General features: G+C 37.0%; 1 protein-coding gene across 1 annotated transcript; it reads right to left on the bottom strand.

Annotated features, from left to right (window-relative positions):
* Window positions 1–882: 882 nt before the first annotated feature.
* LOC145559618 (uncharacterized) lies at window positions 883–7,237 on the bottom strand. The gene is made up of 4 exons (XM_081621015.1): window positions 6,333–7,237; window positions 3,226–3,759; window positions 2,875–3,086; window positions 883–1,336 (listed from the first exon to the last, which is right to left on the bottom strand). Exons 1-3 carry the CDS (start codon window positions 7,185–7,187, stop codon window positions 2,976–2,978), a joined length of 1,500 nt encoding a protein of 499 aa, XP_081477141.1. The 5' UTR covers window positions 7,188–7,237; the 3' UTR covers window positions 883–1,336; window positions 2,875–2,975.
* Between the last annotated feature and the right edge of the window lie 17,479 nt (window positions 7,238–24,716).

Here is a 24,716-nt window from a genome sequence, read left to right as displayed (position 1 = left end):
TTCAGGCGGAATCCCGTGCGGCGGGGTTGGTGGCGGGGAAGGGTGGTGGCTGGGGCTGGGATTTGGTGGTGGTTTTTTTTTTTTTTTTTTTTTTTTTTGATAACTAATCATTTATTTTTTAAAAAAAAATTAAATAATTTAATAAAAAAACCAATAAAATGCTACCACGTGGCATAATTAAGCCTTAATGACTAACATAGTTGGGATAACCTTGAGTTATTCAAAAGATGAGACGTTATAGAGAAGACCATCCATAGTTGGGACCTTTGATGTTAATTTTTCTTGTTTTTATAATATCTTCTATAAGTTGAATGATATCATCTATTGTATTTATGATATCATCTGCCATTGTGTAGATGATATCCTCTATTGTTACAGGATATTGTTTATATACTGGATGATATCATCCATTGCTTTGATGATATTATCAATAGGCTGGATAATATCCTATATTGGTTCTATGGTATCATCTATAAAGTTGATGATATTAGCTGTTGTGTTTATGATATTATCCATTGCCTAAATAATATCATCTAAAGACTAGGTGATGTACTTCTATTTGTTTTATGATATCATCTATATGTTGGGCTTATTTTGAAGCTCGCCTCACGAAGCTATTGGTGAAGCTTAAAAAATGCACAAAAATTCCTAATATCTATTTTAGTTATCAGTTATAGGTGAGATACAATAACTCAATAACTCAGCGAGTACTCTAGTTAAACAATCTAGCATCTCCTAAAGCATATTTTATACCTTAAAACAAAAGGATTTCAATTAGATTGCACAACATACTATGAGAAATGAATATGCACGCTACACGGAACACGCTCATTATTCCAAGTGATCTCATAGCATAAAATCATTCATCTTATAAAACTACAAGCCATTGTAATGGTGATCATAATGTATCTACATCATAAACGGATTTGGGAAAATATTAACAGAATAAATGATTGTTTAGCAAGACAAGGACGACTTTTAATAACAATATACATGTTGAATTTCGTTTATAAATAAGGAGACACTTTCAGTCTAATGGCATGAACCCATCTCCTACTAGTAATTACCTTCAACAAAAGACATACAAGTGAGTACATGAAAAAAAAAAAAAAAATCTGAAATTCCTATATCAGTGCCGTGTTGCAGACTTCTAAAATAGGTTATGAAGGCTTCAGCTCCTATTATACACCATAACAGCAGGTGGCAGAATCACTACACCATAACAGCAGGTGGCAGAATCACTTATTATGTAAACGGAGCCAACATTTGGCACCAACACCACCTCCATTTGGGCCAATGGTTGGAATCCGAGATGAGCAGGACAAAAGGTGCAAACCTGCAGGAAGAAAAACAGCAATCAACAAAGGCAGATAACAATAGCAAATAAAATTAACATTAGCAAACATAAGAGTGCAACAAACCCCTTCAACATCCTAAAAATGAAATACAGGAGATCAAATTTGGCAAACGGAATCGGTTTATCACGGAGAAGACAAGAACTAGTTTAAAAAAAGATACAAATTCAATAAGAGGGTCAAAGGTCTTTCTTCTAAAACATGAACAGGCGTTGCAGAACTCAGTATTGCTCCCAACAAGGAGAGAAACACCTTTGTTAGGTTTCGGCCATGTTTACTTCAAGTTAAAAAATAAGTCTTAATCAGTACAAATAAGCTTTATGACAGTGGCTGCCTGGCTGGGTTCCAAATGTAAACAGCAAAAACGGAGTTCTTAAAATCTAAAGATTCCTGTTAGCCCACATTAATGGTAAAATAGTAAATGTAGGAAACTTGGGGGTAATACCTCAAAAATGGACAGGTGGAGATTCAAATCTAATACGGAATATTATTCTCTGATACTTAAATGGTCTTATAAAAAAGCTCAGGCATATAATGGACATTAGCGTGAATATTCCTCATTTGTATCCTGCAATCCTTGAGAGGAAACTGGCCGACTACCCCTGTTAAAATTTTAACCTGTGAGGATGACGGAGCCACGTAAGGGGGGTCTAGAAGAAAAAGTGAGAAGATAAAATAAAAAGAATAAAAGCTGCTAGTCTCCTTCCTTATCCAAGGGTTATCCATCTTTCATCTCATCATATCTATCTGTCTAGTAAATCATCCATTATAAGCTTTTACGGTTAACCCCCTCTCTCACTAAAAAAAGCATACTTTCCTTCTCCTTTACACCTCGCTGCATTAGAAAACCAACCAATGATCGGCCAAAAAGGAAATAATGGTAAAGGTCGTCATTCTTTGCTGAGTGGAGGCCGTATTTGATGATATATCAAAGCTTAACTGTTAGATCTTAATACTTGTTGGATCTTTTGGAAAAAAACACAACAACAAGACTAAAACGTCAAGATCTCAGGGTAAATCTAAGAACTCATATTACTTTAATGATAAAATATTTTTAGCATTTAATAAAATTTGTACTTAAAAATATTGTTCATTCAAAACCTATTAAAAGACTATTTCGTGCAAGAAATCTTATATCTGTTCAAAAATAGAAGTGTATGCTACAACTCTGTATTGAAGCATATATACAAAGTTACAAGAGTGAGACTTTAGAATTGTAAAATTCAGGAATGAATCATTTTTAGTATAATCAACTATCAATATCATACTTTTATAATTTAATGCTCAAATTAACACTCAAAAGCACTAATAAATGCAAAACTGTTTTCTCTCAAAATCAACATGAAAAGTTTAGTTTGGTTGCATCAATTTAAAAAATAAACCCACAGCATAGAAAAAATGGACGTAATTTAATTGAATTAAGAAAAATGGCATGCATCGTACAATGAAGACAAAACTATGACAACTGAGTAACTGACACATGAATGCATGACAGTAAAAGGACAAGAAAAGAAAATACCTTGATGATGCAATCAAACAGTGTTTCATAAAGCAGCTATACATGATTTTCACCACCAGAACTTCAAACAAGGAACAATCTAGATATCAGAGCTCTTGGTGCTAAGGATTCATGGCAATCAACTCATTAATGCCACAATGCCTGATGTCAATGACCATTGATTTCTTAACCGGGTGTATTATGTCACAGCAATCACGACGCAGTGCCATCGCCTGAAATAAGACAAGTCTGTAGTTTAAGAAAGCAAAGACAAAAATCACAAAGTTTAAGAACAGTTGAACAACAGATAGAGCCTCAACATAAGGTACCAAAAAATTGAAATTTTTCCCTATGCAAGACAGAAAGTATTACCAGTCCAGCATTGTGCTGTAGCTTTTTGGAAAACACTTTTACATCTTTTAGGTTCTCAATAGCATCAGGTCTAGAGCAGCTATGAGAATTATTCCGCCTATATTTGCTCCAGACTCTTCCTGTCCCGGAAGCAACATCTTCCAAAAAGAAGACCACAGGTCTTTTACATGGATCCTGAGGATAGTCCCTCGTGTCAAACACATATTGGCTTGGTATATTGATGCCACGCCTTCTCCAAGGCGTAAAAGACCTCTGTGCAGCAAGAATATCCGGGAGAAGTAGATGGCCTTCAAATACTTGAACAGCATAGCCCCAAGCAACTGAAACAGTCAAATTACTTGAGTGATCATAGCAAACTGTTTGCTGCAATATCCTACCAGGATCAGCACGCACAGCCTTAAAAAGGTGCTGTACTGCCTCTGTCCGATTCTTGCGAGGAAAAATAGGCTCCACAATCTCCAAATGATGAAGAGATATTAAAGGTGACAAAGGATGAGCAGTAAGCAAACCAAACAAGTCTCCTCTGACATCAAGCTGACAAGTATAATGAAGAACATTCAATCATTCAACTCGTTATCCAGATATAACTATAAGAATAATGAAAACAAAAAATCCGCTCAAAAGTGAATGACATAAGGCAGTCAAAATTTATATACAGCAATACTGACCACAAGCATCTAATGTCAATTGGTTCAAATAAATAGCATAACCAAATTAAGAGGTAATATCTCTCTGCTTCATAATTGTGTTACTGTAATCTGCATTTCTATGCTATAATGAGTAACATACACAAACAAGTACTAAGCAAAATCCAAGATTAGAGCTCAAAAACAGGCTAAGAACAATAGAACACTAACCCCACCTCTTAGGAACTTGAAGTAAAAAATTTAATTAATTAAAAGAAGTGACTTCATTAATACATTACATAATGCATAGTAGTTATAGAGCTTATTCTACAAAAACTGTTTAAGCTTCACTAGGAAGTTATAAATGGAATACATTTTATTATCCTAAACAATATCAACTAAACAGTTATTTCCTTTTAAAAAAACATAATAAAGATTACAAGATCATTAATTTTAAACAAAATATTAGAACTAGCTAAGTACGAATATGATAAATAGGTCCTCAATCATGGCAATTCAAAGAACAATACACGAAATTCCAACATTCCGAAAACAAGCCAAACTCAAGCACATTGTAACCAGCAGCTAACAAGAACACAGAACAAAATACTAATACTTGGCTACTAAGAACAATCAGCTCCTAATCAAGGCAATTCAAATTAAAAACACCGAATTTTGACATTTCCAAAGCTATTCACATTGTAATCAACAACATTATATGGGATAGTAACTGCGGCAAGATAATGGGATAATGCTCCATTTATGTTCATACCCTAAGCATTCTAGATTGCTCATAGCTTAGAGCCTTAGATCAATGAAGCAATTTCATTTAAATAGATATAGATAAATAAAAAATAAAATAGATATCCTGGCCTTCTATGAGATACTTAAGTCCAGATTAATTGTGCTTTGGGTAGTACAAAGGGGATAATTAAGTTCATATGCTACTGCTCTGTCTAACTGTGTACAGAAAATAGCTAACAGCTATCACTCATGAGTCATGATAGAAGGCCAGGTGGTCCATGGTTAGAGAGTACCAACAGAACTCCACCACAACAGAAATCATGGATACATGATGAGTTCACAAAGTGATAATTCAATCTTTCAATTATGTAACATCCATTTCATACTCATCAGAATCACGCATATGACCACATGCCAACAATTATTTAGTATATATAAGTAAATTACTAACAATCCCATTTGAAGTCATAAATCATCTACTTCCTCAATTTTTATTTACTTGACCCATAGCCTTTGTCAGAATATTTAAAGAGAGGAGAGAGAAATTGTAGTTTGTGACCCTTGCTGCACATGCCTGACCTTATTACCCCAAAAGTTATTCTCATGTGCACTTTATGAGGGTAATTTAGAGAATTTATCTACCAAAAGCTTACCAAATATAGTATGGTCAAGTAAAATGACATTTCTATTCTAGGAATGTTGGTCAAGTAAATAGAGTAAATAGATACAGAAGAAGTAAGAGGTATATTTCAAATTCTTCTAACCTATTCTTTGTGAATAGCATCACTTCATCCCTAGGAGTAATTCAAATTGGGAATAAATAGATGAATTATAGAATAGTGAAATTCAGCAAAACAGGCCTAGAAATCAATAACAAAAAACAACTAACTAAAATTCTATTTCACATTACAATGCCTTTTTAGCTTGTTTTATTAACCTTTGAGGGAAGAAGGAGAAGGAGAAGAACAGGTGCATTTGGAAGCAAGGACCCGATCATGGACAGCACAGACTCTTTTTCATACAGGGGAAAAGAAATGATATAGATGACAAGAAAGACCACTCCTAAGTGTGCATCAATTTTGGAAGGAATGATCGCACCCTACACTAATGAAATACTTTAATGGAAATAAATGAAATAAAGACAAAGGATATGTATCCAACTAACAAATACTAAGAAAAATCCAAGATTAGATTTCAAAAACAGGCTAAGAACAATAGAACACTAACCCCACCTCTTAGGAACTTGAAGTAAAAATTTAATTAATTAAAAGAAGTGACTTCATTAATACATTACATAATGCATAGTAGTTATAGAGCTTATTTTACAAAATCTGTTAAAGCTTCACTAGGAAGTTATAAATGGAATAAATTTTATTATCCTAAACAATATCAACTAAACAGTTATTTCCTTTTACAAAAAACATAATAAAGATTACAAGAACATTAATTTTGAACAAAATATTAGAACTAGCTAAGTACGAATATGAAAAATAGGTCTGCAATCATGGCAATTCAAAGAACAATACACGAAATTCCAACGTTCCGAAAACAAGCTAAACCCAAGCACATTGTAATGAGCAGCTCATAAGAACACAGAACAGAATACTAGTACTAGGCTACTAAGAACAATCAGCTCCTAATCAAAGCAATTCAAATTAAAAACACTGAATTTCGACAATTCCAAAGCTATTCACATTGTAATCATAATATAAAAGATACCATAAATCTTAATCATACCTGATGAAACCCGGGTTCTCGAGTTAACTCGATACCAAGCTCGAAAATACAAGAGGAAATCCGATGATCACTTCCATACAAATGGGGGTAACGCATCAAACAAGAATCCAAAACCCTACTCAAAGCCCTAGCTAAAGGAGAGCTAATAGCAAACCCACCCCCGCCATAAGCCATCCCAAAAGTCATCCTCAAATTCTGCTCCGAACTCTCGGAATTACACCCAATATAATACCACTTCTCATGATCATACTTCGACAGAACACCCACCAAATTCTCAGGAACAAAAACAGTGTCATCATCCCCAAACACAAACCACCTGACATCAGTTTCGCCGCGATCAAAGACTTCCTTAACAATTCGAGCGACACGAATAGCAGAGCGATGACCGCGGGGGAAGGAGTAGGGGAACCGAGAGGTGTCTGAGGAGACGAAGAAGGGGAGAGGGGGAGGAGAGAGAGGAGGTTTGTCGAGAAATAGGAGAGCGCGGGTGGTGTTGGGGGAGTACCAGAGGGAGAGGAAGGGGAGGCGGCGAGAGAAGGAGGAGGCGGAGGATGCGACGGAGAAGAAGAGGTGCCGGAGAGTTGTGGCGGGTGGTGGGGTGGTGGAAGAGAGGGAGGTGTGGAGGAAGAGGTCGGAGGTTGGGGTGGGGGGAGATGGGCAGTGGAGGTTAAGAAGGATGTGGTGACGGTTAAGGAGGTAGAATGTGGAGGTTGTGAAGAGGAGTATGAGGAGGAGTTTTAGGCGGCGAGCTGGGAGTTTCGCCACTGAATTTCGCATTTTTGTTTTTGGAATGAAAGAAGAGTAGACTGTTGTCGGGGAATCTTGTTGGCGGAGAAATATAGGTATATAGAACATAGATCGAGTCAAAGGACAATGTTGGTAGGACTCAGGGAGTTAGGGGTGGTTGTTCTTGATGAGAGATTGAGAGTAGCGTATGGGGAAACATAATCAAAATTTCAAATTTTGAAAACAACACACTCCACATAGTCCATACTACAAACATCATAATGCATTAAGAGGGTGTTTGTTTAGGGGGATAGAAGGGGTGGGACAAGATAAAAATAGGAATAGAAAAACTCTAGTGTTTGTTTGGAGTGATGGGGATTAGAAGAGGGTTAAGGATAGGGATTAAAACACCCACTTATCCCTCCATTTCTATAACTAAGGGGGTGTATAAGGGGAAGGGATAAGAATTGAGTTTTAAAAGACCAAATTACCCTTAATGAAATTGAAAGGGTAAGGAGAAAGGATAGAAGTTAGTAAGGGTGTTTTTATAAATTCAATACTTATCCCTAATTTGTTTCCCATACTTACCAAACATAGGATAAAAATTATTTATCCTTGTCCCACCTATTAATCCCCTATCTTTATCCTCCCTTCTTATCCCTCTTATTTTCATCCCTCCAACCAAACGCCCCGTAATTTTTAAGAATTTTTCTGCTAATATTCATAGTGTTTTTATACGAGCTTTCTCTTTGTTAAAAAAATGGGAATCTCGATCACTTAATCACATGACCAATTTTTCCTTCTTTCTCCTCCATTCCCATGGCCACTGCATCCTTCTCTATCCTCAATTCCCATGGGCCATGACCAAGATCGACCACTTCGTAGATCTAAAGTGGCCAACCGGCCAGCCAAACAAAAGACACCCTAGTAGCAATTTCTAGAAATTAGGCCCATACAAAAACCTTAGGGAAAGAGATACGTTCGTATTGGTGATGTTATCGCGGTAGAATGGTGGTGCTCGGTTGGTTGGTGATGCCAGAGATTGTTTGGTGGTTGTAATCCCCCGTATTTTTAAATATGTTATAAATGAAATTTAATTTTATTTATAATATTGTTTTGTATTTTTCCGTAAAAATATTCAAATTATTAATTTGGGTCAAATATTATTTTGGTACAAATTATTTTATGAACCTTCATTCTATAATTTATTTCAATACAACTAAAGCTTAGTCCATTTCATTCATTTGTCCCATTAATTTTATGAGGCCCCATCTTTCTATTTACCCTACAACGTTCTCTCCTATAAATACCCCATGAATCCCCAAAAATTTCCCACACAAAAAGGTTAGTCTTATTTTCTTTCTCCTTTGTTTTATTAATTTGTGTAATTATAATTATTGATTTATGGGTTTTAATTTTATTGTTTGAAAGTAATTTAATTAGTGTCAAGTTGTATTTTGATGATTAAACTTTATAATTTCATATTATATAAATGTCATAATTTTCAGATTTTGTAAATTTTATAACCTAGGGTTTTTAATTATTGAAAATCATGATTTTAGGGTTTTTATGAACAATTGATTTAGGGATTTTATAGTAATGATGTTTTGAAATTTTGGTGATTATAACTACTGATTATTTTAACTTAATTCCAGATTATTTTGAACACGTAAATTATTTTTTTAATTTTTAGATTTCCGTTCATTAATATTAATCCCATTTTAATCCCGATCAGGTTCTGAACTCATCCGATTTTGATAAAAAAAAAAAATAGTGGTTTCCATGTGGAAACAACGTTTTAAGAAAGACTCACTAGCTTTGGTAGTGAGCACCACCCTCTCATGGCCAAATTTAGCTTCTAAATATGATTTTCGGGCAGTTTTTGATTTTAACGAAGTTTTTTATATAAAATATTATCCTTGAGTTTGATTAATAAAATTAATTATGTTTAAAGTTAATTAAGCATAAATATATATTTTTATTGAAGTTTTAAGTGCTGAAAATAGTTTCTAAGTATTAATTTTGATGTTTTATAAAGGAAAATTTTGATTTTTGCTACCTATCAAACACATCAAATTGAATTTTGATTTCGGCCTTTTAAGGCCAGATTCTTGGCCGTTTTTGGGGACGAGGGTTTTGGGTTTTGGGTTTTTGGGGACGACGCGGTTGCGGGAAAGGGAGGGGGAGGGTTCAGGTGGGTTGGAGCTGGTGGTGCGACGCGGGTGGTGGTTTCAGGGAGGGGTGCGGTGAGTTGGGGGGAACGGGGTGGTGGCGCGGGGGTGGTGGATGGGTAGTTTAGGTTTTCTTTTTTTTTATTTTTTTTTATTTATTTTTTTAATTTTTTTGGCCAATAATAACACGACACGTGTCGTTATGGACCCACTTAACGGATTCCGTTCAGTGGTAGCAAAATTTAAAAAAAGGGCATATGTTAGGTAGCAAAATAAAATAAAAGTTTTGATAGGTAGCAAAATTCAATTTGATGTGTTGATAGGTAGCAAAAATCAAAATTTTCTTTATAAAGAGGGTTTAATCACCCATTAAAAACGGAGATTATTAGGAGTTTTTAAATAATTTTAAGATTTTTACTTCGTATTAAACTTTAAATTTGCTGTAATTTCATGTATAAGAGTGTATTTTAAGGTTTTTATGTAGAAAATTTAAAGAACTATATATAAGCCTTTAATTTTAACTAAAGGGAAGGTTTTAAAGTGATGTTTGATTTGGATTTTGAAGGTTTTAAAGTAAATTAGCATTGCTGTAAATTTAATTGATTGGGTTTTGATTGAGATGTTATTATTTGGTTTAGGAGAGGAGTTTATTGAAGGCGATTTCTAGTTAGTAAAGTGGCATACCAATTCGTTTGCTCAAGGTACGTACAAGGATACAAAAACCTTGACTTTAGGAGCATGTTTAAGGACTTGGAAAACTTAGAATCATGTTAGGAACTTGTGGATTGGTTGAAATTGTATGGTAGTAATTGTGATTAATGTTTGATGTGACTGTTGGTTTTGATTCAAGTATGAGGATTGTGTATTAAATTAACTTGTAAGTATTATTTATGCATTAACTTTGCAAGATGCGCTTAGAGGCAAAGGTATGTGAATATGGGGAATGATTTATTTATTACTCATTCATGATTATTGAAATAGGATGAGTAACGGAAGAATTCAAGTCTTATAAGACGAGGTTAAGGTTTTAGGGTGCCTTATGCACTCAAGGTGTTTATACACCGAGGTAGTTAAAGGAATAAATAATAAATGTTGCTTGTCACTAATAAATCAAGAATTGAAATTGGAAAGTTGTTTTACTTGATTGAATTGATGTTGGATTGATTGTATTGTTTGCATATGAGTCATCACCAAGTCTAAACCTGTAAATCACGTAAAGTGCAAGATGGATGAGCAATAAAACTCTGGATTGGTGCACTTCTGGAGTAATGACAATCAGGGGTTGGGGTACACGGGGTATTAGTCGTGTACTTTTCTCTAGGCCGTCTGATCTACGAGTCTCTTATTTCAAATATTTTTCAAAACTAGGAGTTAGGTGAGATCTCATACTAACTACGGTCACGGAGTCACGCTCGTGGTCGTTGGATGTTTATTGATGTTTCCGAAAGGAGGCATGGGGTTTTCTTTATTGATGTTCCAAATGGAGCATGGGTTGGACAACCTTGTCTATTGCTTAATCCAAAGAATTAAATAAAATGAGTTTGCTACTATTAACTATTGAAGTCTTAATAAAATTGATAATTGAGTCGTGTGTTGAGTCTATAATTTAATGATGCATGATGATTGATTATTAGTAGCATGTTAGGGATTTCTTATTATGTTTCGCAACTTGTATGTACTCAGCTTTGCTGATTGCGTGCTTTGTGTGTCTTTCTTTGGTCATGGCCTTCGCCTTTCAATGACCCTGTAATGATCCAATATTTACACTTGTAATATTGGGGAGCAGACTCATCACAGGTGTTTACATAGTTTGGACTTGCATCAAGGTGGTGGGATTTTGAGTGGAGAGTTGGTTATTATTCGCAGTTTATCTCTTTTCATAAGTTTGAATGTATTTAAACTCTGGTTTTATTTATTTACTACTTTTGTTGGGTTTTGAATAAGGGCCTTAATGGTTCCAGCTGGTATCACTTAATTTGGTTTTATTTGTTGGTTTTGAAACTTATTTATAATTGATTTAGTTTTTCCGCTGCTAATATTTGATATAGCCTTAATATTTGAACACGTTGCGGTAGCACGCCAGTAATTCTCTTGGATTTTGTTCAGGGTATTTACAGGTTCTAAGAGAGAATTATTGGGGTGTTACAGTGGTCGACTGGTGAAGCCGTGCGGTGGTCAGTTGGGGTCGATTAGTGAAGTTAAAGGGCGTGCGGTGGTCGGCTGGGGTCGATTGGTGAAGGTAAAGGGCGTGCGTTGGTCGGTGATGAGTGGCATTTATGCCACTCTTTTATCCTTTTTCTCTAAGGATTCTCCCCTCATTTGCACTTGTTTGACCCTTTTTCTAAGCATTTTTACCTAGTTTTGCTTCCTCTTTTCGTTTCTCCTTTATCTTCCCTTTTCTTAGTCTTCTCGCCTTATTTTTATTTTGATTTCCATGCTTTTGTTTTGTAGGTATTTTGTGCCGGAAGAAAGAGGATTTCAAGGAGCCAAGCAAACTGTTCTGCGCGGGGTGCTGTGCGGCTGTTGTGCGGGCGCGCAGCCCTGTCAGATGCCGCGCAGCCAGGCTGAAGAAACAGAGTCAAACCAGAGAGTTTGCGCAACCTATTGTGCGGCTTCTGTGCGGGCGCGCGACCTGCTGCGCGGGCGCGCATGATTTCCCCTTACCCTCAAAGTTGCGGCCGCGCACTATGCTGAGAGGGCGCACACATCTACTGCGCGGGCGCGCATATGTTGTGTGTGGGCGCGCACCGCTGGGTTTCTGATTTCTTTGCGCCTTGTTTTCCAAGTTTCTTTCTTTTGGGGGAGCCACATATATATAGACGGGACTCTTTGTAATAAAGGACACTTAGTACTAATTCGATAGAACATTAGCCTAATCTAGAGAGAGAAAATAGATTGTTATTCAAGCATCCTTTAATGTATTCAACTTTGCTCAAGTTTTAATCTTCAATCAATCAAGCAAGACTCCAAGTTTTCATCTTTCATTAATCCTTTCTTTAGTAATCTCTTCTCCTTTCCTTTAGTATTATCTATTTGTTTCATTGTTGCTTATTCTTGTTAATCTTATTAGTTCATCTAGTTGTTATTGATTTCATTGATTTTAGTCATGTTTTGTTTTGAGTTTCTTGAGTTTATTTCTAGTTTTGATATTATGTTTAATCTCCCTTCTCTAGGCTAAACTTTTAGCTAGGGGAAGGGGGGAAGATATGAGTTGATATTGGATGAATGATGATGGTTGGATTGAACTTATGCCATAAATTGATGAAAGACATGATTTTTATTAGCTTGAGATTATTGTTGCACTCTATTTGATGTTTTCTAGTTTAAATGCATGAAAGTGATTTGAACTAGATTAAGATCATCTCTATTTTAATGATTGCATGAGAATGAGTTATTAAAGTGGAGTTTTTATGGATTGTGCTTCTTTATTCTCTTGATTTGATTGTAACTAATAGGATGCATGAGAATGATCCTTATTAGTGTAGACCTCTTTCATTGATTTGCCTAGACTACTGTAAAATAGGGGGAAATGGTGAGAAAGGGTCAAACCACCAAGAGAAGGAAGTCTGCAAGAATTGGGGCCAGGATAGAGGATGTAGTTACTTCTGACAATAATTCTGACAGTGAGGATGATGATTATAGTATGTCTAGTGGTGACATGGAAGATGAAGAGGATATTGCTGATTTCATAGTGGATGAAGAAGAAATTGAGTGTTTGTATGATGATATTCCTGAGAAAACTTTTGAAGACTACCTTGATGGATCTTCCAATATGGACAAAACATACTTGAATGGGAAAATTTGGACCAATCAAGAGTTTGGGTCTATCAGGTTAGAACCATGGTTAATATTCCCAGATAGGCAGTCATTCACTGATGTCTTCAAGGACTAGTACATATAAGAGGTTTTTGGGGTGTTTGTTGAGAAGTCTGACAAGGGAAGGTATGTTGCAAAATGTGCCATTGATGGATGTGAATGGCGGATTCTTGCTGGAGAGATGACTGACTAGGTTAGTTGGGCAATTAAGAAGATAAGTGGGGAGCACAAGAGTTGTGGCAGGCTGGAGGAGAACCCAGTAGTGACTTCAGATTGGTTGTGCAAACATATGAAGGCAGACATTGAAGCAAACCCAGATATTCCTGTTCATGCTCTTTAGAAGATCTGTATGGAGAGATATGAAATCCTTGTTAAGACAAGGTTATTCTACAAGGTCAAGGCAATGGCAAAAGAGAAGATTCATGGAAACTTTGGAGAGTCTTACTCACTTTTACCTAGGTACGCAGAGATGATAAAGAGCACCAATCCTGGTAGGTATGCTCTAATCACATGGACTGACTAAACACCAACTGAAGTCCCATGTTCAAAGCCTGCTTTTTCTCATTTACAGCTCAAGTTAGGGGATTTTTAAGAGGGTGTAGGCCCATAATTGGTATTGATGGTGCCCACCTTAGTGGATATTTTAAGGGCATTCTCTTAAATGCTGTAGGTATTGACAGTAACAATGAGATATTTGTTATTTCTTATGGGATAGTAGACACCGAGAGCTGTGATAGTTGGTCTTATTTTCTAAGAAATTTGAAGATATTGTTAGAGAAGGAAGGCTTCACCAGAGATGACTGGACTTTCATCAGTGATAGAATGAGGGTAATGGCTCACTGTTCTAATATTTGTTTGTCTTCACTATGTAACACTTGAACTGAATTATAACAGTTAATGTGCTTTATGTGAAAACATTTTGCAGGGAGTTGACTCAGCTGTACAATATGATACTTTTCCAAGAGCAACTAGAAGAGTTTGCTGTCAACACTTGTACATGAACTGTAAATCTGAAGGGTTTAGTGGAACAACATTTCATAAGCTATTCTGGATAGCAGCTAATGCATATAATGAGTATGTCTTCAACAAGGCCATGGAGAAGATCCGAAAATATAATCCATTAGTTGTACAATACTTAGAGAACTCCCAGCTGTTAGGTGTGATCATAATACCACAAATTTTATGGAGTCATTCAATTCAAGCACCAAAAATTACAGAGATCTCCCTGTCCTGACTCTCGTTGAAGGTATCATGCATGTCTTGACTCTCTTTTATTAGCTAACTGTTAATGCACACTCTAACACATTCCTGTCTTTGTTGTGTTTTATATCTGTAGCTATTAGGAAATGGTGCATGAAAAGAATTGGATCCAGGTATGAAAAGGCAGTTGCTATGGGGCCAAACGACTTGACTGAGTATGCAAGCAGAATTTTTGCAAAGTAGGAGTGATGAGTTCAGGTTAACCGGTGCCAAAAACCCCAAAAATCAAATTTTTTTTTTTTTTTTTTTTTTTTTGCTTTAAAATTAAATAAACTAAATTAAATAAAAACACAAAATATAAATCAAACATCACAATCAATATAAACGATTCTGTTTAATATATAATCAATAAAATTTTACAACATAGATCAATAAAAAAAATTAATAAATCAAAAAAAATTACAACATATAAATAAATAAAAAAAATACAATATAAATCAAAAAAAAAAAAAATTACAACATCACAATCTAAAAATCCCCATATTCTTGATTCTTGATTCTTGGATTATGTATACCTGCGCCAATTAAAACATAAAAAATCGAAAAAAACCCAGAAATCAAAAAATCAAAACAAGCTGCGAAAAAAATAAAAAAACCCAGGAAAAAAAATCGAATAAAAATCGATTAAATTAGAAACTAAATCGAAAAAAACCCAGAAATCAAAAAATCAAAACAAAATCGAAAAAATAAAAACAAAATCCCAGAAAAAATGAAAAAAAAACCCAGAAATCATAAAAATAAAAACAAAATCGAACAATAAAAAAACCCAGAAATCAATTAAAATAAAAACAAAAACAAAAAAATTGAAATCGAAAAAACCCAGAAAAAATCGAAAATCAAAATCAAAATAAGACAACGAAAGTAAAAATTGAAACACAAAATTCGAAATCGAAAAAAAAGAAAAACAAAAATCAAAATCAAAAAACAAAATCGAAAAAATAAAAACAAAATCCCAGAAAAAAAAATGAAAAAAACCCAGAAAAAAACCTAGAAATCATAAAAATAAAAACAAAAACGAACAAATCAAAAACCCAGAAATCAATTAAAATAAAACAAAAACGAAAAAAAAATTGAAATTGATATCGAAAAAACCCAGAAAAAATCGAAAATCAAAATCGAAAAACAAAATTCAAAAATCAAAAATCAAAATCAGAAAACAAAAACCCAGAAATTGAGGGAGGAGGAGACGTGTTCTTGGTGCTCTCCGTGGAGGTGTTGCATGTGCTCGCCGTGGTGGTCTTCGTGGTGGTAGCTTTGGGAGAATGAAGAAAGGGAAGGAGGAGATGAGAAAGGGCGAAGGAGGAGATGAGAAAGACTGATGAGAAAGGGCGAAGGAGGAGAAAGGGCGAAGGAGGAGATGAGAAGAGGAGAGAGAAAGAGTAGGAAAGAAGAGGAGGGGAGAAGCGGCGAGAATAATAGGGTTTAGTATTAATATGGCCGATTTTTTTTTTTTTTTTTTTTTTTTTAAAGTTTAAGCGGTTTTCTTTAAATTAAGGAGCGGTTCAATTGGCACCGGTTCAAACCGGTGCCCTTTTGATTTTTGGCACCGGTTCAGGCTGAACCGGTGCCTTTTCTCTTTTGGTAAAAAGCCGCCCAATTCTAGACCGGTTTTTGGCACCGGTTTAGGCTGAACCGGTGCCATATGGGGGGTGCCTAATGCTTTTTTTCTACTAGTGATTTCCCCAAACCATAACTTATTTTCCTCTTTCCGCAAATCCGAGTTATAACGAATAAGTTATGGACAAAATATTAAATTGAGCCCAAACCGAACCTAAGCCCACCTTACCTACGACCCAATGATCATGTGGAGGGTCCAAATTATTTAATCCCATTCCTAAACCAATTAGGATTAATTAGAAGCTTCTATAAGTTCTAAAAGATCTTAATTATCCTTTTTGAAAAGATAAGATTAAAAAGTTTGAAATTGAATAAAACTTTTCTTTTTGAAAGTCCTATTTCTATTCGAATTGAAAGATGTTCAAAGATAGTCATATATTATTTCCGTACCTCATATTTTTTTATCCAAATTTTATATGGTTGGATAGCCCTTGAAATTATCTTTCCAATGATATATTATAATATCAATTCCGAGCTATAACGGAAAAGATATGAATAAAATGTCAAACACTATCCAAAACTGACACCGTCTCACTATTTCGGCCCTATCTTTTATTCTACAAGGGATTTTAATCTGATTCTTATTGGATTAGAAAGTAGACTTCAAGATCTTTCCAACTACATCTTATTCCGATTTCTGGATAAATAGATATGATAAAAACAAAAACCGCAAAAACTGCTGTCTATCGAGTTTTATTCCGATTTAATTCGGATCTTATCTTGTTTTTTCGACCCTTCTTTTTTCTCTATAAATAGAGGTCATATCTCCCTTTTTTTCAATCATCAACAAGCTTGATCATCAAATAATTCTCTTCTCTCTATTTAGCCTAAACACTAGCCACCCTATTCTCTCAAAATACTTCCCCTAAGCACTCCAAGGAGTTCATACAATATCCAAAGTTCTATACTTTAACCAATGCGTGAAAGGTATAATTAACTGAGGGTTTGGACCAAATCAAATCTACATTTATTTAATTTAATTTCCATTTGATTTATTTTTATTGAAGTTACTAACGGTTTATTCATGATGTAGCAATTCAAGGAAACGCGGAAAGTGAGTAATTGATTCACTTAATTACTCTTATTTTTATTCTTATTGCTAGTATCATGATTAGGGTTATTTTATATTTGATTTGACTAACGTTATTATTGTTGAATTGCTTCCAATATTAATGTTTAGTCTATTGTTATTATGATCACCATATTGCATGTTTAAAGGGAATATGTAATTGAAAATCACGCCAAATAAGATAATTTGGACGACCGGTTTAGATTCCTTTTTAATCTTGTTGTTTAATCAAGTGATCACAAATATTATAGAATTATATGTTGCATTAATATTAAACCAATTTAGCATAATAATAGTTTGGAGCAAATTGAATTTTTGTTTGTATGCCTTTGAGATCGCAGGAATCACTTTTCACCATAAGAATCGAGTAGAGGCCAATACGGGCGAATGTGACTCCATGACTCACTTCGTACCATCATCCCCGATCCTCCTTTTGTGGTTCCGAACTATATGGAGTTAGTAATCTCATGGATTATGAATGGGGTGTCACCTTCACGGGTCAATCGTTGTTGCCTTCGTTGTCCCTTATTCGTGGTTGCCTTTTATGATCCGTGAACGGTTTACAAGTTCCTTAAAAACTTGTTGGAGGCTCCCTACTTTCCTTGTCCCTAATCGTATTATGTCAATTCCCACTTCCTATGAGTGCCAAGCATATTCACAACATGCTTTTACGTAGGCGCACATCGAACGACGCCTACAGTTATGCTACAGCTTGTGGTGGTGGGGAATTTGAGGTGAAAGATAGGCATGCTCATTTTCTAATTAAGCTGGAAACTGGTTCTTGTGGTTATGGGGTATGACAGCATTCTTGTATCCCTTGTAAGCATGTGTTTAGGGTGATTTACTATGAAAGACTGCAAGCTACAGACTATGTGTTAGAATCCAACTCCTTTTGATGTATTAGATTCCCTTTAAGTGCTTTCCTAGAGTTTAGTTTATGCTTTCTTAGCTTGAGGTCCCATTATTGTGTTACTGTCAGATCAGTGTTCACTAGGGATTCTCCTTGTATGTCATTTAAAGCTCTTTAGAGGGCGAATGATTAATGAAATCTTAAAGCCTTCTACCAAGTGTTGCCTTGCTTTTATGCTTGTTTGTTGTTAGACCTTTATAGATATTGTGTCTTACTTTCATATTAGCTCCCCTCCAACCCAACTTGATGCGCTAAGGACTCGTGGTTCGGACCCGCTTGTGCCCGCTTTGAAGTATCGGCCGTCACAAGCCCCGACCACCCGCACTCCGTCGCCCAGATAGACGTGAGTGCTCCTGAGATTCTATTGCCCACTTGTGTTTCTTTGTGCTCACAAGCCCCTCTTCCGCTCAAGGCTAGCGTTCTTGCCACCAAAAGGCTAGAGCGCGCCGCACGTTTCGGGGCCCAAATTCCCGGACCGTGACAGTTGGTATCAGAGCCGAGGCTCAAACCTCGTCGCAAGCAACCCGTGTAGGCACCAAGGAGGGCTACACGAAGATGGAATTTGTAGAAGAAAGGCTCGCTTGGTTCGAGGAGAAGGAGGACAAATGGGCCGAGCTCCAAGTCATTGTACACGAGCAAGCCGAGCAAATTGTGAAATTAATGGCTGACAGAGATGCCCTCCGCGAACAATTGCAATTTGTTCAAGGACAAGCCGACGAAGCACTTGAGAAATGTGCTACCTTGACGCGTGCTGTGGGCAGAGACGCACTGGGTGTTGGTGTGGCGAAGATCAAGCCGCCCAAACCTCGCGACTACAGTGGCGCTAGAGACGCTAAAGAAGTTGATAACTTCCTCTTCGACATGGAGCAGTACTTCCGAATATGTCAACTGAGTGACGATCAGAAGGTGGATACTGCCATCATGTACTTGTCCGATGATGCTAAGCTGTGGTGGCGCACCAAGCACGCAGACATCGAAGCAGGAAGGATAAAGATTGATACATGGGCGGAGTTCAAAGAGGAACTCAAAGAACAATTCTACCTCGTCAACACAGCATTTGTTGCGCGGATGAAGTTGCAAGAGTGCCGTCAGAAGGGTTCTCTTCGCGACTATGTTAAGGAATACTCGGCGATAATGTTGGACATCACAGACATGAATGAGAAAGATCGCGTGTTCAACTTTGTCAATGGGTTAAAGGAATGGGCGCAGCGAGAGATTTTGAGGCAGAATATTGATACCCTCGCTGCTGCTATGTGTGCTGCTGAGAGATTGATGGACTACTCAGTCGGAAAGGGTCGTCAATCCGAGAATGATTCAAGTGGGACGTCAACACGCTCGAACAGTCCGTCTCCAAGCTCTCCAAAGGGTACAGAGAATGGCTCACGAGTATCGTCCAACACCATTAATACATATCATAGAAGAAGTGGAGGAGGTGATGCCCAGAGACAAACATCTACCCCCTCCCATAACTCAGGAAACTCAAGGGCCGGCGCATCCTCGACAAACACAAGGACAATAAACTGCATACTGTGTCGAGGTCCACACAAATGGTGGGATTGCGAGCATAAAGAAGAACTTGACAAGATCCAAAAGAGATTGTCATCCATGTCCGTTTAGGAGGCCACAAAAGAGACTAACAGCGATGAGGAGCCCACATACAGGATGGGTTCCATACGACGCCTGAGTGCTATGAGAATGATAGCATCTCAAGAAGAACCAGAAGTCCGATACCTTTCGGCAATGCGAGTGATGGAGCCTGAGAAGAAGGCAACATCGAAGAAACAAGCTCGCACCAGAAACCCAGAGAAGCGGGAGATGAAGCCCATGGAGTTGGCAACATCCCAGATACACACCCGCCAAAACCAGAATCAGACACCCGGTTCAATGCAAAGAGCAACGAGCCTAGAGACACCAAAGAGACACCAAAGGAGAACCTCCCAAGAGAGAGGGAAAACAGTGGTCGAGCAAACAACGCAGGTCACGTGCAAGGGATCACAAAGAAAATGGTCACCTAAGAGGCACCAGCCACAACTTGAAGCTCTCCACCACAGTCTCAAGGAAGCAGCTCCCCAACAGATGATCGTGGAAGCAGTTGTCCCTCAGAATTCAACAGATTCCACTCCCAGGAGGAAATTTAGAGATGAAGCTCTCAACAAGATGTTCGAGCCAAGCGACTCCAGAGACAAGCTCCTCGTCAACAAAGAAGATCCAGCTCAAGAGTCAGCAAAGATTCCAGAAGACAGCCGCACCAACGGCGCATCCGAAACTTGAGATAGTTTAGGGTTTTCTAATTTTGATTGTAACTCTTGTAAGTCGACGAGGTCGTCGACAGCTTAAGTGGGGGAGAATGTTAGAATCCAACTCCTTTTGATGTATTAGATTCCCTCTAAGTGCTTTCTTAGAGTTTAGTTTATGCTTTCTTAGCTTGAGGTCCCATTATTGTGTTACTGTCAGATCAGTGTTCACTAGGGATTCTCCTTGTATGTCATTTAAAGCTCTTTAGAGGGCGAATGATTAATGAAATCTTAAAGCCTTCTACCAAGTGTTGCCTTGCTTTTATGCTTGTTTGTTGTTAGACCTTTATAGATATTGTGTCTTACTTGCATATTAGCTCCCCTCCAACCCAACTTGATGCGCTAAGGACTCGTGGTTCGGACCCGCTTGTGCCCGCTTTGAAGTATCGGCCGTCACAACCCCGACCACCCGCACTCCGTCGCCCAGATAGACGTGAGTGCTCCTGAGATTCTATTGCCTGCTTGTGTTGCTTTGTGCTCACAAGCCCCTCTTCCGCTCAAGGCTAGCGTTCTTGCCACCAAAAGGCTAGAGCGCGCCGCACGTTTCGGGGCCCAAACTCCCGGACCGTGACACTATGTCTCTACTTGGTTCAAGGGGCTGCATACAAACAGGTGTATGCAGAGCATATCCACCCCATGCCTGATCCAACTCAGTAGGAATCATTCAATCTTCCTGAGATACAACCTCCATTCATGAAGAGGAGTGCTAGAAGACGACGCAAACAAATCAGAAGGGGGCCAAATGAAGCAAGGAAGGGAAAGAGAACGAGCACAGTTAAGTGTAGCTTGTGCAAAGAAATGGGGCATAACAAGTTAACTTGTGCTGCAAGGAAAAGGAAGACAGCTGATGAGGCTACCATATCCAAGTCTAGGTCAACAATAAGAAAGAGATCAAGGAATGAAGTATAAACTCCACCCCTAAGCCTGAATTGCTGCAACTTTATTTTTTGGCAACATCTTTTTGAACAAAACAAACTTATTTGTGTACTTATTTTAAGACAACATCATTTTGAACATTATTTGTACTTATTTTTAGGCAGCATCTTTTTGAACAAAATGGTGAGCTGTAATTTTTGGGTTTCAATGATGAAATTGCTAAGACAATTGGAATCAACAAGTGTCTTCCACTAGTAGAAAAAACAAAATTGGCACCGGTTCAAAACCCCTCAATGCCACCGGTTTTGAACTGGTGTCAATTTGGGGGGTGCCAATAATCGCATTAAAAGCCACCGGTTTGAACCAGTGGGAAAACTTACCGGTGCCAAAAATACCAAAAAAAAAATATAATCCCTCCTTTTGGCATCGGTTAACCGGTGCCAAAAATGTCCAAAAAATATTTTTTTTGTCTTTTTTCCCTTTAAAACTAGAAGAAAACTCATAAAACACCAAATATAATAGAAATTTATAATCAGTAATTACACACCAAATGCTACACCAAATATAATTGAAATTCAAAATCACCAAAATGTTATTGTAGACACCTAAAAATGTCTCCCCAAAACCAAACCCGATGATGAACACCTTTCACCGCCATTATTGGTTGGGTTGAGTATTTAATCTTTGGAGTACTTAAATCCATGTTCTATCCAATATATTTCATGAACCAATCCAATTTCTAGCTCATTTCCCTAAACCATAACCTATTTTCCACTTTTCGTGTCCACATCGCAAAATCGAGAGAAAATGATTTTATGGATAAATAATTTTGATCCAATTATTATTTTTTTAGATAGGCCTTGAAATATTCTTTCCAACAATATATCATAAGCCCAATTCCGAGCTATAACGAAAAAGATATGAGCAAAACACTAAACTCGGCCCAAAACCGACACCCTTCCACTAAAACGGACATATCTTATAATCTAAAAATCATTTTGACCTGATTCAAATTAGGATGGAAATTAGACTTGATAATATTTCCAATGATATATTATATGCCTTATTCCGAGTTACGGATCAAAAGTTATGATGATTTTAAAAACGCATAAAAAACTGGAATCACCGCGCACAGTGCAAAAGCACCGTGTCACGGGAGTGTGCCCCGTCTGACGGTGCCTTCCCCCGTCTGACGGTGCCTAGTGCCGTAACACGATACTGTACATCATGTCAAGGTGCCATTTTTTAAGCTTTTTCGCGCCAAATTCCACTGTGGCATGGTACCTATTGCCGTGACACGGTATTTCTCACCGTGTCACGGTGCTTTTTCCGTGTAATTTCTAGGTTTCCCATATCGTGACATGGTGTACTGTACCATGCCACAGTGGACATTGTCGTGTCACGGTACGTGTGCCGTGTCACGGAATTTTCTCGTGTCTTTTCCTCGTAAATCCTTCACGCGTTTTCACTTCCCGTAGGTCAAATATTTTCCGTGTCACTCCAGTTGTCCACCGCGTCACGGGATTTCCCCCCGTCTGACGGTGCTTGGCACCGTGTCACGGTGTTTTCAGCCGTGTCGCGGTGTTGATTTTTAGAGTTTTTATCTTTTTAGGGTTCCGCGCGTTCCCTCCACTCAATTTCCCTATAAATAAGACCCTCATTTCTGCAGTTCAGGGCAAGACATCCTTCTCTCTTCCTCTCTTTTACACCAAAAATTATTCTCTTCTCTTTCTCTCATATTTTAAGCCTCAAACATATATTCCTAATTACATCATTCTTCCCTTAAGCACTCCAAGGAGTCTATACTTAACCCGAGGTTCCGTCCTTAAACCAAGGCGTGAAAGGTACAAATAACTGAGGGTTTGGACCAAATCAACTCTACTTTTTAATTAATTTAATTTAATTTTCATTTGTTTTATATTTTTTATTGAAGTTACTAACAGTTTATTCATGATGTAGCAATTTAAAGGAACGTGCGGAATGTGAGTAATTAATCAATTTAATTACTCTTATTTTATTTTAATATTACTAGTATCATGATTAGGTTGATTTTATATTTGATTTGACTAACGCTATTATTGTTAAATTTCTTCCAATATTAATGTTTATTCTATTGTTATTATGATCACTATATTGCATGTTTAAAGGGAGTATGTAATTGAAAATCACGCCTAATAAGATAATTTGGACAACCGGTTTAGGTTCCTTTTTAATCTTGTTAGTAATTAAAGTGATCACAATATTTTAGAATTATATGTTGAATTAATATTCAACCAATTTAGCATAATAATAGTTTGGAGCGAATTAAATATTTTGTTTGTATGCCTTTGAGATCGCACGAATCATTTTTCACTATAAGAATCGAGTAGAGGCCAATACGGGCGAATGTGACTCCATGACTCACTTCGTACCATCATCCTCGATCCTCCTTTCGTGGTTCCGAACCATATGGAGTTAGTAATCTCATGGATTATGAATGGGGTGTCACCTTCACAGGTCAATCGTTGTTGCCTATCGTTGTCCCTTATCGTGGTTGCCTTTTATGATCCGTGAACGGTTTACAAGTTCCTTAAAAACTTGTTGGCGGCTCCCTACTTTCCTTGTCCCTAATCGTATTATGTCAATTCTCACTTCCTATGAGTGCCAAACATATTCACAACATGCTTAATGTAGGCGCACTTCGAACGACGCCTACAGTTATATATATACATAATACATTAATACATAATATAATTGAAATTCATAATTTGTAATTTTACACTTGACAAAAAAAAATAAAAAAAAAATAAACAAATGGATTCGACGAGAAGCAGAACAGCATGAGCTCAATAGCTGAATTGCAGAAGCAGCAAGCAGTATCGGCCATCAATTTTCTCCTCCAACCCCGAATTCGAAGAAGATGACTCATGAACTGAAAATTGAAAAAAAAAAACAATTAAATTCGGATAATTATGCCTAGAAAACACAAAATTATAAAAAAAAATTGAAAAAAAAAACAAAATCCCCGAAAAAAAAACCTAGAAAACTCAAAATAAAAAAATACCCAAAAACCACATGCATGTATCCATTAAAATTGATTAATCAACCCAAAATTAAACCTAGAAAAAACGAGAAAAATCGAATTAAATTACAAAACCCAGTTAATTCGGATAATTATACCCACAAAAATCGAATTAAAATCCAAAATTCGATTAAATAAACCCAGAAAAATCGATTAAAATCCAAAATCGATTACTTAAATCCAAAATGAAATCCAACAAAATCGATTACAATCTAATTAAACCCATAAGTTAAACCCTAATCTCGAATAGTTGTACCCAGAAATTGTTGTTGATGTTGATGTTGGTGGGCTTTGCGGCGGTGGTCGAACTTTGTGGTGGTGATGATGTGGTGGTGGCGGCGGCGGCTGTTGTTGCGGAGATGAAAGAAGATCTAAGGGGAGATGAAAGAAGAACGAAGAGAGAGAGAGGAGATCGAAAATGAAAGGAGAACAAAGAGAGAGAGAGGAGATCGAAGGGAGAGGAGAGAGAAGGGAGAGGAGAGAGAATGAGATTAGAGGAAATGGGGAATGAAGGAGGCGGAGAGAGAAGCAAGTAATAAGGGATTTAAGGTTATAAAGTTGGAGTTGAGAGATAAATGAACCGG

The sequence above is a fragment of the Chenopodium album genome, chromosome 9, assembly GCF_948465745.1.
Source record: "Chenopodium album chromosome 9, dcCheAlbu1.1, whole genome shotgun sequence".
Lineage (NCBI taxonomy): Eukaryota > Viridiplantae > Streptophyta > Magnoliopsida > Caryophyllales > Amaranthaceae > Chenopodium > Chenopodium album.
The sequence above is the reverse complement of the archived record's forward strand: the minus strand, read 5'-3'. Positions and strand labels throughout refer to the sequence as shown.

What these genes read in the sequence shown, in the direction of transcription:
- LOC145559618 (XM_081621015.1), bottom strand. Translation starts at nt 7,187, where the DNA reads ATGTTCTATATACCTATATTTCTCCGCCAACAAGATTCCCCGACAACA. An exon ending in GAGAACCCGGGTTTCATCAG is followed by an intron (nt 3,760 to 6,332) that starts GTATGATTAAGA and finishes TATACTTGTCAG; the next exon opens with CTTGATGTCAGAGGAGACTT. An exon ending in TACAGCACAATGCTGGACTG is followed by an intron (nt 3,087 to 3,225) that starts GTAATACTTTCT and finishes GTCTTATTTCAG; the next exon opens with GCGATGGCACTGCGTCGTGA.